Raw genomic sequence first — 15676 nt, 5'->3', positions numbered from 1 at the left:
AGTGGGAAACCACGGAAAACCACTTCCAGGATAGCTGAGGTGGGAATCGAACCCTCCTCTACTCAGATGACCTCCCGAGGTTGAGTGGACCCCGTTCCAGCCTTCGTACCACTTTTCAAATTTCGTGGCAGAACCGGGAATCGAACCTGGGCCTCCGGGGATGGCAGCTAATCACGCTAACCACTACACCACGGAGGCGGACACAACTAAAATTAACGCTTTATTTCACAATTTAAGATATATTTTTAATTATTTGTTTCTTGCTTAGTCCATGTAGCTTACATTCAGTTTTCCTAAGAATGTACCAGTATTTTAGTAAAATAAAAAAAGAAGAAGAAAGGAAAAGAGGTAACCACTTTAACTTGACTCAAATCCCTAACAACGGAGCGAGTGGCAGTGCGATTTGGTTCACGTAGCTGTCAGCTTGCAATCAGGAGATGGTGGGTTCGAACTGTACTACCGGCAGCCCTGAAGATCTTTTTACGTGGTGTTTCATTTTCACACCACACGATTGCCAGGGCTGTACTTTAATGGAGGCCACGGTCGCTTCCGTCCCCCTTCTAGCCCTGTCTTATCGTATCGTCATCAAGACCTGGCAGTGTAGGTACGACGAAAAAGATATGGAGAAAAATGAATAAAAAGCAATAAAACTCAATAAGGCATTGATTCCAAAGGAAATTTAAAACTCATAACAATTAAAAGCAAAAATAAAATTTAAGGCACGTCTAGTGGATAAAAATACAGTTAAAAGACTAAATAAATAAAATAATTATACATTACAGTAAAGGAACATAACTAGAATTCAATATTTCAGTTAAATTGGAAAAATATACTAGAATCCCTCACAAAACGGTTTGCTAGGTCTCTTAAACAGGGCGAATTGGCCGTGGGGTTAGGGGAGCGTAACTGTGAGCTTGCATCCGAGAGATAGTGGGTTCGAACTCCACTGTCGGCAGCCCTGAAGATGGTTTCCGTGGTTTCCCATTTTCACACCAGGCGAATGCAAGGGTTGTACCTTAATTAAGGCCACGGCCGCTTCCTTCCCACTCCTATCCCATCGTGGCCATAAGACCTAGCTGTGTCGATGCGATGTAAAGCAAAATCCTAAATAAATAAAAAGTCTGTTAACTCGCTCATTGAGCCACTTATGAAGATATCTCATTTACACATGATAGTAGATCGATGAATTCAGGATCTTGTTTCAGTTTCTTTTCTTATAGTACAGTGTCCTAAATCAGCAGAAAGTGCGATCAACTATCCGGAGTAGAGAGAGATGCCTAGATCAGGCGTAGAACTACTTTCAAAGAAGTCATATTACTTTCTTTCAAAGGGAAAGTATTATTTATGGTGGCACCCGTTAGCTCGCTACTCAATACATGTTTATGAATACAGGTCAAGTACAGTGAAGCCCTGATAAGACATCTACCACCTATGCTACTGTATCACATGTCATATGCGGTTTTTCTTCGGTCTATGAGAAGTCCTTGCACAGCGTCTCGTTTATCCATTTTCAAAGCCACAGAAGACGCTCTACTTTTATAGGAATATTTTTCGATGAAATTTTATCCGGCTCCTTTGCGTAATGGCCTTCGGACCAGAGGCCCCCAGGTTCGATTTTAACTGGGTATAGTCAATTCCTCTGGTTCAGGGAATGGTATTTGTGGTGGTGGTGGTGATTACTGTTTTAAGAGGAAGTACAACTAGGCAACCATCCTCTATATAACACTCAGAGAGAAAAAATGAAAGGGATCCGACACTTCGAAAAATGAAGGTATCGGCCAAAGAAATACAACGGCCAAGAAGGGTGTGAAAATGAAAGACTCCCTAGCTCTTGAATGCTCTAATGCCGTCGAGGTCGGAAAGCGAGAGTTGACCAAGGAAGGTCGGATAGGATAGATTAAAGTGAGGAGCCTGGGACAAGTAAGTGGAAGCAATTGCAGGACTGACCTATGGGCCCCGTGGTCCCAACCCATGCTCCTAAGTTCAGAGCCTTGGAGCCCCTTTTAATAATAATAATAATAATAATAATAATAATAATAATAATAATGAAAGATGGACTGGACAAAGAAGCACTTCAGGAGCGAGTACGGAAACTGGAAATAGCCTACCAAACATCCCGCACAATCTACAACAAAAAAATGCCTTTCCCAAAACACTAAGATACGTCACTATGAAACAGTTCTGAAGCCAGTAGTTCTATATGCAGCCGAAACCCTGTCTCTAAATGCCAACAAAGGACTCCTTGAAGAACTGGAGAAAAGAGGACGCAAAATTGTGAGAGGAATCTTGGGATCAAAGTACAGAAATGGAGTCCATCAAAAGAGATCCAACAAGGGAGTCTACAGCAAAATAGAGAAAATTACCGACACAATCAGAAAAAGACGGGCTCGATTTTACGGTCATCTGAAAAGAATGGACGGAAGAAAGTTAACTAAAGAAATATTTCACTTTTTTGATTCAAACTCCAAAACCACAATTCCCTGGTTTAGAAATACCAAAGACCTTCAAATGTTACATATCTCAGCTGAAGACGCCCTTAACAGAGATCTCTTCCGCAAGAAAATATTGACGAACGGGCTAAACCGAGACGAGCAACCGAAGAGAAGACACGGAGCCCCTTGGACAGAGGAGCGTAAGCAGGCCCACTCACAAAGAATGAGGGAAATTTGGGCTCTAAAGAAGGCCAAGTTCAGTGTCAAATGCAACAAGACTTAACGTGGTCCTTGATGGCCCCAGCGAATTATATAATAATAATAATAATAATAATAATAATAATAATAATAATAATAATAATAATCAAGAAAATGGTTTAGAAGAATCTGCTGTAGAAGAAAGGTTAGACAAGACGGAAAGAGCGTATGGTATTATTAAGATCGTTTACAACAAGAAACGCGTATCTAAGAGTCTTAAAATTAGGCACTACAATACAGTGGTGAAACCAGAATGTCTTTATGCAAGCGAACGTCTACTTCTGAACTATAGTTTTGATGAAATGGAAGTACTAGAAAGAAGAATCATGAGAAAAAACTTAGGTCCAATGAAAACAACAGAACAATTGAAAATAAGAACTAGTAAGGAAATATACCAGAACATAAAAAATGTAACAGAACCAATAAGAAGAGATTGCTACTGTTTTGACATATTTATAGAATGGATAACAGCCAGAATGTTAGGTCTTCTCTGTGAAATATATAAATATGTGTGTATAAATGTCTAGATTTAGTTTAATAATGGCAATTATTTAAGGACCCGGTCTAGTAAGCCAAGAATAACGGCCGAGAGGATCCGTCGTGCTGACCACACGACAGCTCGTAATCTGCAGGGCTTCGGGCTGAGCAGCGATCGCCTGGCAGGCCATGGCCCTTCGGGGCTGTTGCGCCATGTGGTTGTTGGTTACTTAATTAACCAGAGGTATTTAAGGAGATTATTTGTTATGTATTTATTATAAATATGTGTACAACTACACTACCAACCACCACAGAAACACGCAATAGTGATTACATCCCTGCGTCAGGAAGGGCATCCGGCCGGAAAACAGGGACAAATCCACACACGTGAGACACAGTTCACACCCCCGACCCTACAGGTGTGGGGAAAAGAGGTAAAAAAAAGAAGACGAAGATTATAAATACGTGTACATGCACGTCTCTAGATTTACTGTAGTTTTAACTTGATATTTATTTTAGGAAATTAGTGTTATTTATTTAAGGTGAATTTGTTGTATGCAATGTTTTATTGAATCATCCATAAATGGGTAAGTAACATGTTGATGATAAATAAATCTATCTATGTAACGATAAAGATATTCAAGTACCTTTGGAGGAAGAAGTCAACTACGAGCTGGATACAGGAGGTCAAGAAAGATTTAGTAATAAGAGGAAACTATAGCAAGAGAGATTTCTTTTAAAAAGTTTTAAGAATGTTTTGTTTTTTTGCTAGTGGCTTTACGTCGCACCGACTCATAGGTCTTATGGCGACGATGGGACAGGAAAGGCCTAGGAGTTGGAAGGAAGCGGCCGTGGCCTTAATTAAGGTACAGTCCCAGCATTTGCCTAGTGTGAGGTTTAAGAATGGAAAGATTGCAAGCCAGAATGAAAAGGAACCCTGATTCAAAGTGGTCTGAGAAGAGAGGAATAAAGTGATGCAATGATGAATAAATACCGAAAAGAACGGAGGAGGAAGCAAGAAGGAAGGATGCATTGGAATTGACATGTGGTCCCTAGCAGGCCTCTCAATAATAATAATAATAATAATAATAATAATAATAATAATAATAATAATAATAATAATAATAATAATAATAATAATAATAATAATAATAATAATAATAATAATAATGTTTGTTTGTCCAACCCTTGACCCGTTTCTCTACGGGGTCGGGTATGAGGTGAGATGAATCTGTCGTGGAGGGTTTTTATGACCGGATGCCCTTCCTGACGTCAACCTCATCAGAGAGGTCAATGAGATGAAATGAATGACGTGTTATATGGTAGTAGGAAGGGAGAGGGTAAAACCCGGTGCCTACTCCCGTCAAATAGCAGAAGGGAAATAATAATAATAATAATAATAATAATAATAATAATAATAATAATAATAATAGAGTTCATTGACAACACAAACGAGCTCAGAAATCGGGTTATCAACCTCCAAAAACTTGTAGGAGTAGTAGCGAAAGATTAGGTCCCAACTGATTAAGTTTCCGAGGACAGAGAAAGATAAGAAGCAAACGAATGAAGCAATTTTGGAAAGACAAGAAAAGATTCGTCACAAAGTCATTAGTTTTATGCAGTCCACAGTCGCACAATACCTGAAGTAAAACATAAACATACATACAAACATACATATTCATTACAGACTGTTATGCCTTTCAGCGTTCAGTCTGCAAGCCTCTGTGAATTAACTAATTGCTGCCACAATCCTTGATTTGTAACTAGCTCCGGGGTCTTGTTTAGTTTCATAACTATTTTCTTCAAATCGTTAGAAACTGAGTCTAGCCATCGTCATCTTGGTCTCCCTCTACTTCTTTTACCCTCCATAACAGAATGCATCATTCCCCTAGGTAATCTACCATCCTCCATTAGCCTCACATGAGCCCACCACCGAAGCCGGTTTATGCGTACGGCTTCATCGATCGAGTTCATTCCAAAGTCAGCTTTTATCTCCTCGTTCCTAGTACCCTCCTGCCATTGTTCCCACCTGTTTTACCAGCAATCATTCTTGCTACTTTCGTGTCGGTTACTTCTAGCTTATGAATATGATATCCTGAATCCACTCATCTTAAACCCCCGTAAAGCAAAGGTGGTCTGAAGACAGGTCAGTGTAAAAGATAATTTCATCCGGGAGCTGACTTCCTTCTTACAGAATACTGTTGATCGCAACTGCGAGCTCACTGCATTAGCTTTACTGCACCTAGATTCAATCTCATTATACTACCATACTGGGAGAACACTCATACTAAATACTTGAAATTATCTACCTGTTCCAGCCTTGTATCCCCAATGTGATATTCAATTCTCTTGGATTTCTTTCCTACTGACATCAATTTAGTCTTCGAAAGGTTCATTTTCATACCATACTCATTGCACCCATTTTAAAGTTCCAGGATATTAGAGTACAGACTTCCGGAAGAATCTGCCATTATGACCAAGTCGTCAGCATAGGTCAGTATGCTTACTACAGTTTAACGTAACTGAATCCTTCCCTGCAATTTCATGTAAACTATGAACAAGAAAGGTGAAAGATTACAGTCTTGTCTAACCCCTGTAATTACCTCGAACCAAGAACTCGATTCTACCATCAATTCTCACTGCAGCTCAATTGTCAACATACATGCCTTTGATTGATTTTAATAATCTAACCTTAATCCCATAGTCTCCTCTCCCCGCTCCACACACACACACACACACACACACACACACACACACACACACACACACAAAGCAAGTTTGTAGTTTAAAATGTCTGCTGCTGATGTGGTCATGGGCTCGGGAATTCCAGTTTTGCATGTAATCCGAAACCAAGAGGACGTAACTTTCTCCTTAATAATAATAATAATAATAATAATATTGTCAGCTCCGCGACGAAGGTGTAGCGTGCCTGCCCCTTATTCGGAGGTTCTGAGTTCGATTCCCGAAAAGTCCAGGAATTTTACTTCTGGACTGAGGGCTAGAATAGGAATCACTCAGCCTCATGAGAAGATCTACTAAGGAGCTAACTGATACGAGAGGTGGCGAACCACGTCACGGAATCCATGCAATTATGCTGTAGATGTCGTTACGCTGACCAGGTGACATTGTACAACCTCAGGTCATCTGGCTGGCTAGCAGGCGTCTTGTAGGCCAAGTTCCTATTTGGCTGTAGTGCCACGGGTTTGTTATTTCAATAACAGAGGGAGTTGTTGGTGTACTGGCATAACAATCCGTGTTCCAACCCGAGTGTCATGAGTTCGAATCCTGCCGACTTGAGGTAAGATTTTCATTGGAAGCAGTTCGTTGCAGATGAAGGGCATCTGACCTAAAACCTGGGGCAAAGTCTGTACCTGGATGCTCCGTCGACCCCATATACATATGAAAATATGACGTTGAAAATAATAATAATAATAATAATAATAATAATAATAATAATAATAATAATAATAATAATCAAGAAATGCAAGCTTGTACTTTTACGTGACTGTTGATATGTCCATAGCCACGGGACCTCCAGCTTACGTGGAATCCGAACCACAGAAACGTGACGTATCATTTCAGAAACTCTCATGCTGGGATTCGACCCGCAGCCGCGTTGTTGAGGCGCCAGTTACAGCGTTAAATTTCTAATACGCCCAGAGTCAACGAACTTAACCTGCGCCATAATAACAAGAATTAAGCTTTCTCACGCGTACAGAACTGATGGATAAACTAGTACAATGTGAAATTAAAATATATAATACAGTTAAAATTATCAATAACATTCCTTAGAGAAAAAAAGGCAATTTCTCTTCTTCTTAAATAGATACTGTAAATATGAACGGCTTAAATGCGATAAGCCCGTGTCATTGGATAAAAGGACACGCTTAAATACTTCCTTTCCAGTCAAAATACCAGCACTCCGTCGTCTCTCCTTGTCTAGTTATCAGAAAACAAACCCCATGGCAGAACAGCCCTTATGGGTCTTGACCTACTAAGTGACCGCTGCTCAGCTTGCAGATTACGCGCGACGAATCCTCTCGGTCATTATTCTTGGCCTTCTACACCGGGGCCGCTATCTCACAGTCAGATAGCGCCTCAATTGTAATCATAATCACTTAGGCTGAGTAGACCTCGAACCAGCCCTCAAATCCATGTAAAACTCCCTGACCTGGCCGGGAATCGAACCCGGGGCTACAGAGTGAGAGGTAGGACCGCAACCCCTAGACCGTGGAGCCGGCTGTGTTGTGAAGAACTGATTCGAAATGAGAATCCTACCGAGCGAGTTCGCCGTGCGGTTAGGGGCGCGCAGCTGCGAGCTTGCATCCGGGAGAGAGTGGGTTCAAACCCCACTGTCGGCAACCCTGAAGATGCTTTTCCGCGGTTTCCCCATTTTCACACCAGGCGAATGCTGGGGGCAGTATCCTAATTTAAGTCACCGCCGCTTCCTTTTCACTCCTAGCCATTTCCTATCCCATCGTCCCCATAATGCCTATCTGTGTCGGCGTGACATAAAGCAACTTGCAAAAAGAAAATCCCTGGTGCTGGTAAATCTATTACTGAGACGAGGCTGACGATCTGAACTTGGGAGCAGAAAACAAGCATACTACTGTCCAAGCCAATCAACCCAGCTAGAATTAATAAAACAACAAAATTAAACGCAACCGTTTTTTAAAGAAAAAAATATTTTAGAAAATTATTGATTGTGTATTTATATCGTATTGTACTATACAGTAACCAGTAGAGTCAAACTATCAATCGGTGTCCGATTAAGTCGTACCTCGGACATGTGCAGTACGTTTACATGGCAGGATTCAGATCGATCTGAATACACTTCCCGTATTGAGAATGCCATGTAAACGGGTATTCAGTTCGGATTGAGTCTCAATATCGATACGATAATTAGTACGTTTACATGGGGATTGAGATCGATTTGAGTACACTTACCGTATTGAATACGATCCCCGTTTACATGTACAGTAGTTGAGTATCGTATTGAATCCGCCAGGCAACATCGACGTATACAGACGATGCAGAATTGTTGTAAAATCGATATCACATCTTAGAATTTAAAAACGCCAAATGAAGTAGAAGCCCAGGAGATAACTTTCAGTTTTGAAAGTATGTGTGGTATTTCAAATGTAATTGGTGCAATAGATAGAACGCACATACCAATTTTACCCCCAACAGAAGGTTATCGTGATTTTCTTAATCGCCAGGGCTGGCCGTCTTATAATATGATTGCAGTTGCTGATCATTTATACAGGTACGGTAATATATTTACTGACTTATTATATTTGTCATTTCGACAGAACTTTAATGATGATGATTTTGTCAGAACAAACATGGAGTGTGTGCGCAGTCGTTTTCAATACGATCTCAGTACGATCCGCGTTTACATGGAACTCAGTTCGAACTGAGTACGATAGATCCCAGATTTTACCGTATCGACCTTGAGACTCAATCCGAACTGAGTCCCCGTTTACATGGCGTTTTCAATACGGGAAATGTACTCAGATCGATCTGAATCCTGCATGTAAACGCAGTAAATATCTGGGACCGTATCGTCCTCGGTTCGAATTGACTTCCATGTAAACTCGGATCGTACTGAGATCGTATTGAAAACGACTGCACACACACTCCATGTTTGTTCTGTCGAAATAACTAATATATTAAGCCAGTAAATATATTTTTCCTGTATAAATGATCAACAACTGCCATCATATTTATAATACGGCCAGCCCTTGCGATTAACAAAATCACGATAACCTTCTGTTTGGGGTAAAATTGGAATGTGCGTTCCATCTATTGCACCAATTACATTTGGAATACCACACCACATACTTTCAAAACCGAAAGTTATCTCCTGGGCTTCTACTGCATGTGGCGTTTTTAAATTCTAAGTATAATGCTATACAACTGACTTATGTCCACTGTCGGCAGCCCTGAAAATGGTTTTCCGTGGTTTCCCATTTTCACACCAGACAAATGCTGGGGCTGTACCTTAATTAAGGTCACGGCCGCTTCCTTCCCATTCCTAGCCCTTCCCTGTCCCATCGTCGCCATAAAACCTATCTGTGTCGGTGCGACGTAAAGCAACTAGCAAAAAAAAACTGACTTATGTGTCCCAAACTGATTTGCAACCACGCGATATTCTGCACATAATTCTAGTTTGTAGAAGGCAACGGCAACTTTCTTTTCAACAGAAATGGGTTATCTTACACAAAAGTCACTATATTTAAGGTATGGTTGAAGACGTTGACATATATACTGAAACGTTCCATAACTCATCCTATCATTTTCTAGCCAGCCCTGTTATGTGAAGTTGTGTTTCACAACGCGTTCCCACCACTCGTGACTCCTCTCTTTAACCCAACAGCATTTCTTTCAACGTGTTTTAGTTTTCAGAGTTGATTATAGGTAAGCACATTTCCGAATATGCAATTGCTGAAATCCACAGAAGTCTTGTCGCGATTAGTTATGTCGATCAAAGAATGTACAGTACATGATATCGATTTTACTACAATTCTGCATCGTTCGTATACGTCGATGTTGCCTGGCGGATTCTATACCCAAATACTACATGTAAACGGGGATCGTATTCAATACTGCAAGTGTACTGAAATCGACCTCAATCCCCATGTAAACGTACTAGTAACGTATCGTCTTTAGATATTAGTTAATTCCACCAAGTCGAAGTTAGTATTCTTTCCTATAATATTTCACATCATAATGCATTCAATATTATATTTTTAAAAATACCGGTTAGATTCTTCAACCTGTTATTAATACAAACAAGAACTGCCCGTTAAACAAGAGTATAAAATACGAATTGTCACATATATAAATTATGTTACTATGTATCGACTGTTTAATACACATTAGAATATGAAAGAGAAAGGGTCTAAGAACGTTACACCGTCATTAGCATATTATAATTAGTCATCCTAAGCACGTACCTTTCATGGTGACCATCACGCAAGACGCCGGCTTCAGCAGGTCTGGTCGACAACACCAACAGAATGAGTATACTGTGTAGGGAAATCCTTACATATAGGCAGTCTAGCAGCTAGACTTAAGGCCCCGGAACGTGCGTAACTTCTTGGAAACTCTCCAAATGAGTGCGGTCCATTCAAACTCATCTTGGAGAAAGGGAATTGTTCTGCGCACGCATATCACCCTTGAAAGCTCTCGAGACCATTGTTGTGGTCCTTGTGTGGAACACTGCTCGTTTCCTCCTACTCAGATAAACAAGCGATAAACGACTTAAATGTGCCGGAATTGGGCACGTTAACATTGAGGAAGTCATGCAATTCAACTCCTCCTTGAAAATAAATGGGAGCCTCATATCAGGTTTAGGATACCTTGGAATTGGTCAATTCGCAGTGACAAATATTTATTTATTTATTTATTTATTTATTTATTTATTTATTTATTTATTTATTTATTTATTTATTTATTTATTTATTTATTTATTTATTTATTTATTTATTTATTTATTTATTTATTTATTTATTTATTTGACTTTAGCCGTGGCGAAGTTAGGCTCGTCACCCTCTCTTACACTTAACCACGTAAATTACAAGCTAATACATATATAAGAGACATGTACTATTTTATTAGAAAATCAAAGACAACTAAGCTAAATAATTGATATGGTGAACATACAATGAAGAATGAAAGCAAAGCTCAATGAATAAAATAAAATAAATCCGGAACATAAAAGTAAAAAGAGTAGAAAAGTCATAATGATAAACATACAAACTGAAAAATATAAACAGTGCATAAAAACACAATCTATACTAATATAATAAAGAGAGACAGCGAATTTTGTGAGTTTGTGTGTATCTGGAGGGCAATCTTAGAAACTACTGGACCGATTCTAAAAATTATTTCACTAATAGAAAGATACGTTATCCCTGAGTGCCATTGGCTACATTTTATTTTCAAAATAATTCGAGGGGTGGGGGGGGGAGGGGAGATATAAAAATAATAGGCTAATATACGCGAAATATCGAATTTGTCGTACACGGACGAGACAAAGCACAATGTAAACCCCGTTGACGCAAAGAACAAAACTCGGTAAGTCCTACGGGCCCTAAAACCAACCGTTATGGAGATATTGACACCACACTATCCCTGCTCTAGGAATCGGATTAAGAAATGAACTGCCGTAACCATAGCAACGTCAGCTCCAGGATTCTACAGCAGCGAGATTATGCATGTACGTTTTGGGCATAGCTGCCAACCAAAATTGGTACACATATGACTTACTATTTGGAAAAAAAAAAAAGTTGTGTAATACACTCATAGGACTCCTTTGGACGGGGATGTAAAGGGGGTGAAGTATAAAAATAATAGAAAATGACCTATATTAATGTAGAATCCATAGTTTTGGGGGTCGTTGAGGTGAACAGTCACGCTCTAGATATAATTAAATTCCAAGATCAGCCCCACTGGCACGGCGGTGAGAAGGGGTGGAGAAGGGACGGGGAAGGCCTAGGAATGGGAAGGAAGCGGCCGTGGCCTTAATTAAGGTACAGCCCCAGCATTTGCCTGGTGTGAAAATGGGAAACCACGGAAAACCGTCTTCAGGGCTGCCGACAGTGGGGGGTTCGAACCCATTATCTCCCGGATGCAAACTCACAGCTGCGCGCTCCTAACCGCACGGCCAACTCGCCCGGTGAAAGAATATGTTGAAAATGACCTACATTACGGATGAATGTGTGTATGTTCCAGCGTAGCTCTCAACCAAACTTGGTATACATACGACTTAATATATGAAGAAAATAAAGAACGACTTACGGGGCAAGACACCTCTACCACCCAGATACTAATGTCGAATCCATAGTTTTCAAGGTCCCCGAGAGGAACTGTGACAATATGGATGCCGTTTAAGTCATAGTTCAGCCCCAGTTGGAATGTCCAATATGACCAAGATTATGGATGTATGCGTTTGCCGACTATGATAATAGAATTCATAAATTTAGACTTCTGTTGTTTAGTCCATATCAACGCCGAGCATTGCTGACATGGAAATATGGTTCAGTCGTGTTCACTGGTAATAGTTTTCGTCATGATTGTTTTAAGGTGTAAAAACTGCATGGTCATTAGTCCATATCGACAAGAAAAATTGTGAAGATGATTTAAAAAATAAAAAATCGTAAAGGAATGGGAAGGAAGCGGCCGTGGCCTTAATTAAGGTACAGCCCCAGCATTTGCCTGGTGTGAAAATGGGAAACCACGGAAAATAAGACAAGAGGGAGTGATATTCTTATTATTCTTCTTCTTAATCTGTTTATCCAGGGTCGGTTTTTCCCCCAGACTCAGCGAGGGATCCCACCTCTACCGCCTCAAGGGCAGTGTCCTGGAGCTTCAGACTTTGGGTCGGGGGATACAACTGGGGAAAATGACCAGTACCTCACCCAGGCGGCCTCACCTGCTATGCTGAACAGGGGCGTTGTGCAGGGATGAGGAAGTTTGGATGGGACAGGCAAGGAAGAGGGAAGGAAGCGGCCGTGGTCTTAAGTTAGGTACCATCCCGGCATTTGCCTGGAGGAGAAGTGGGAAACCACGGAAAGCTACTTCCAGGATGGCTGAGGTGGAAATCGAACCCACCTCTACTCACTTGTCCTCTCGAGGCTGAGTGGACCCCGTTCCAGCCCTCGTACCACTTTTCATATTTCGTGGGAGAGCCGGGAATCGAACCCGGACCTCTGGGGGTGGCAGCTAATCACGCTACCACTACACCACAGAGGCGAACGAGGGAGTGATCACTAAAGATAAAGAAAATCGGTATGTTAAGTCGGGGAATGAGGCACTTCAATCTAGGCTATAAATAATTTTATTCACGCTAAGTGATATGGTACTTTACGGGAAGAACTAACGCTTAATTCTTAAATATCTATGTAATTACCTACCAAGTTGGGCTCAGAAGGCCAGCACATATCTTGATGCAAGAAAATAATATAACATCAAACATTGTCTACAGAGAAGCGTTCGTATGATATACAGTACTTACTTACTCTGTTGAGATATTGTTTAATGCCACTCTTTGTTCATGTCTTCAATGATACTACATCAAACATTGTGTTCAAGGAAGCTTAATAAGTCAGAAATTAATTCCACGCGTACGATGTCGTGGGCACTGCTAGTACTTAATATCATCATCATCATGTATTAGTCCTATAGAAGAACTGTTACAAAAAGATTTGCATTTTCATGCCATCTCTTCTTCAGGCGTCACAGAGATCTCTTCCCACGGGGGTAGTAGTTTATGACATGACTGCTTTGGGGATCCTCCTTCTGTCCATCCTGTTTAGGTGTTCTAGCCAATTTCTCTGGTATTCATAGAAGTATTGGGGAGCCTCCGTGGCTCAGACGGCAGCGCGTCGGCCTGTCACCGCTGGATACCGTGGTTCAAATCCCGGTGACTCCATGTGAGATTTGTGCTGGACAAAGCGGAGGCGGGACAGGCTTTTCTCCGGGTACTCCGGTTTTCCCTGTCATATTTCATTCCAGCAACACTCTCCATTATCATTTCATAGCATTTATCACTCATTAATAAATCACCTTGGGAGTGGCGACCCCATTGTAATAACAGCCTATATATGGTTCATTCATTACATCCCTGACCCGGTCATTTTTTCATAGATGTATTCCAATATCTATCTGCGTTTAAGGCCATTCAGCACTTCTGTATTTCTTTTGTGTTCGCTAGTACTTAATAAAGTAATGGAAATACAAGTATGGCCCTAAACAGTGACCTGTGTGCATGAGTTAAAAGCTAAATATTATGTACTTTTACACTATAACAATATAAATGTTATAATAACCTAAAATTAATTAAAGGAAATAACAGTGTTCTTTGGCTGTACAGTAAAATGGGAATGTTACTAGTCGGCTTAAGAGGGACTTTCAAACTCTTAAGTCGTGGGTTCAGTTTCAACCGGGGCCGGGCTGAGTAGCTCGAATAGTAGAGCGCTGGCCTTCTGAGCCCAACTTGGCAGGTTCGAACCTGACTCAGTCCGATGGTATTTGAAAGGGCTCGAATACGTCATCCTCGGGTCGGTATATTTACTGGTACGTTAAAGAACTCATGAGAGGCAAAATTCCGGTACCTTGGCCTCTCCTAAAACAGTACGGTAAAGTTAGTTAGAGGGACGTACAAACCGATAGCATTATGTATTATTATATTTTAACGTAGTTCAAATCGCACTTCAATAGATTATTTGCAGTAGATTTTGCCATTCGGGGGAAGATTGGGGGGGGGGGGGGAATCAGTTCAGTGGTTTAGATGATGGCTTCCAACCCGGAGGGCTGAGGTTCGAATCCCGATCGATCTTAGGTTGAGATTTTAATCTAAAAAATCGCATGATGGCAGGAAAGGAATCCGGCCTTAAAACACCGAAATAATTGGGATAAGCTGAAGGATGCTTTGGCTCCAGCTCTTTGGCTGAATGGTCAGCGTGCTGGTCTTCGGTTCAGTGGGCTCCGTGTTCAGTTCCCAGTCGGGCCGAGGATTTTAACAGCGTATTTTCAGGGCATGGGAATTTGTGCATGTCTTAATACACTTCTCTTCATATACCCGCAATAAAACCACCCTACCAACCACCACAGAAAATACTATACATTGCTCTGCATAGGGTAGGCGTCAGGAATTCAAGATGGTGAGTGCTCACCCCTTACTCACACCCAGCATGCTTGCGACATACATGTTTCGGTTGGGAACATCTGAGTATTCACAAATAATGGAAGAGATGCCTAGTTCAGATTCTACCGAGCAAGTGGCTACGTTCACGAAGCTATCAGATTGCATCCGGGAGATAAAGGGTTTGAACCCCATTGTTGGCAGTCCTGAAAATGGTTTTCCGCGATTTCCCATTTTTACACCAGGCAAATGCCGGGTCTGTACCTTAAATAAGGCCACGGTCATTTCCTTCCTACCCGTAGCCCTTTCCTATCCATCGTCGCCTTATGACCTGCCTCTGTCGGTGCGACGTTAATCCAATTGCATTAATAATAATAATAATAATAATAATAATAATAATAATAATAATAATAATAATAATAATAATAATTTATTTTTACATATTTATTTCACTTTAAGAGGAATTGTCGGCGCAGAAAGTATGTGCGGTCGAGTTTAAACGCAAACAAAATTTCAATCAGTCCACCAATCTAAAATATAATCATACCATCGTAAAGCTTGTTTTATTATGCATTCTTTGGTGGCATTTGCATGTTTTTATTATATTTCTTATGAAAGTTATATTAGGTGGAATGCAAAAAGTACCTATTTTCTTGCCCGTTTTTTTGTTAACAGCAGTTCTGTAGTACCATTACATGAAAACGCACTGTCCGATTTTCATGAAATGTAGGTGAATTATGGAATGTACTATTATAAATATATTTCTGAAGTTAAATTACTTTACACACTTTGGAAAAAATGTTGTTATTGTAAAAGGTTGTCCGTTTGATACTGGATGGTCTTCTGAAATCGAGAATGA

The 15676-nt window shown here is 40.6% G+C and overlaps 1 protein-coding gene across 1 annotated transcript in view; it reads right to left on the bottom strand.

Annotated features, from left to right (window-relative positions):
• Window positions 1-10171, bottom strand: part of LOC136875877 (dopaminechrome tautomerase) — an 82202-nt gene extending 72031 nt beyond the window's left edge. Inside the window, exon 1 of the mRNA XM_067149499.2 lies at window positions 10127-10171. Coding sequence (XP_067005600.2) covers window positions 10127-10142 — 16 coding nt within the window. The 5' untranslated portion in view covers window positions 10143-10171. The remainder of the gene's footprint in view (window positions 1-10126) is intronic.
• Between the last annotated feature and the right edge of the window lie 5505 nt (window positions 10172-15676).

Source organism: Anabrus simplex, chromosome 6, assembly GCF_040414725.1.
Source record: "Anabrus simplex isolate iqAnaSimp1 chromosome 6, ASM4041472v1, whole genome shotgun sequence".
Classification (NCBI taxonomy): domain Eukaryota; kingdom Metazoa; phylum Arthropoda; class Insecta; order Orthoptera; family Tettigoniidae; genus Anabrus; species Anabrus simplex.
Note: the sequence above shows the minus strand (reverse complement) of the source record. Positions and strands in the feature narration are given on the sequence as shown.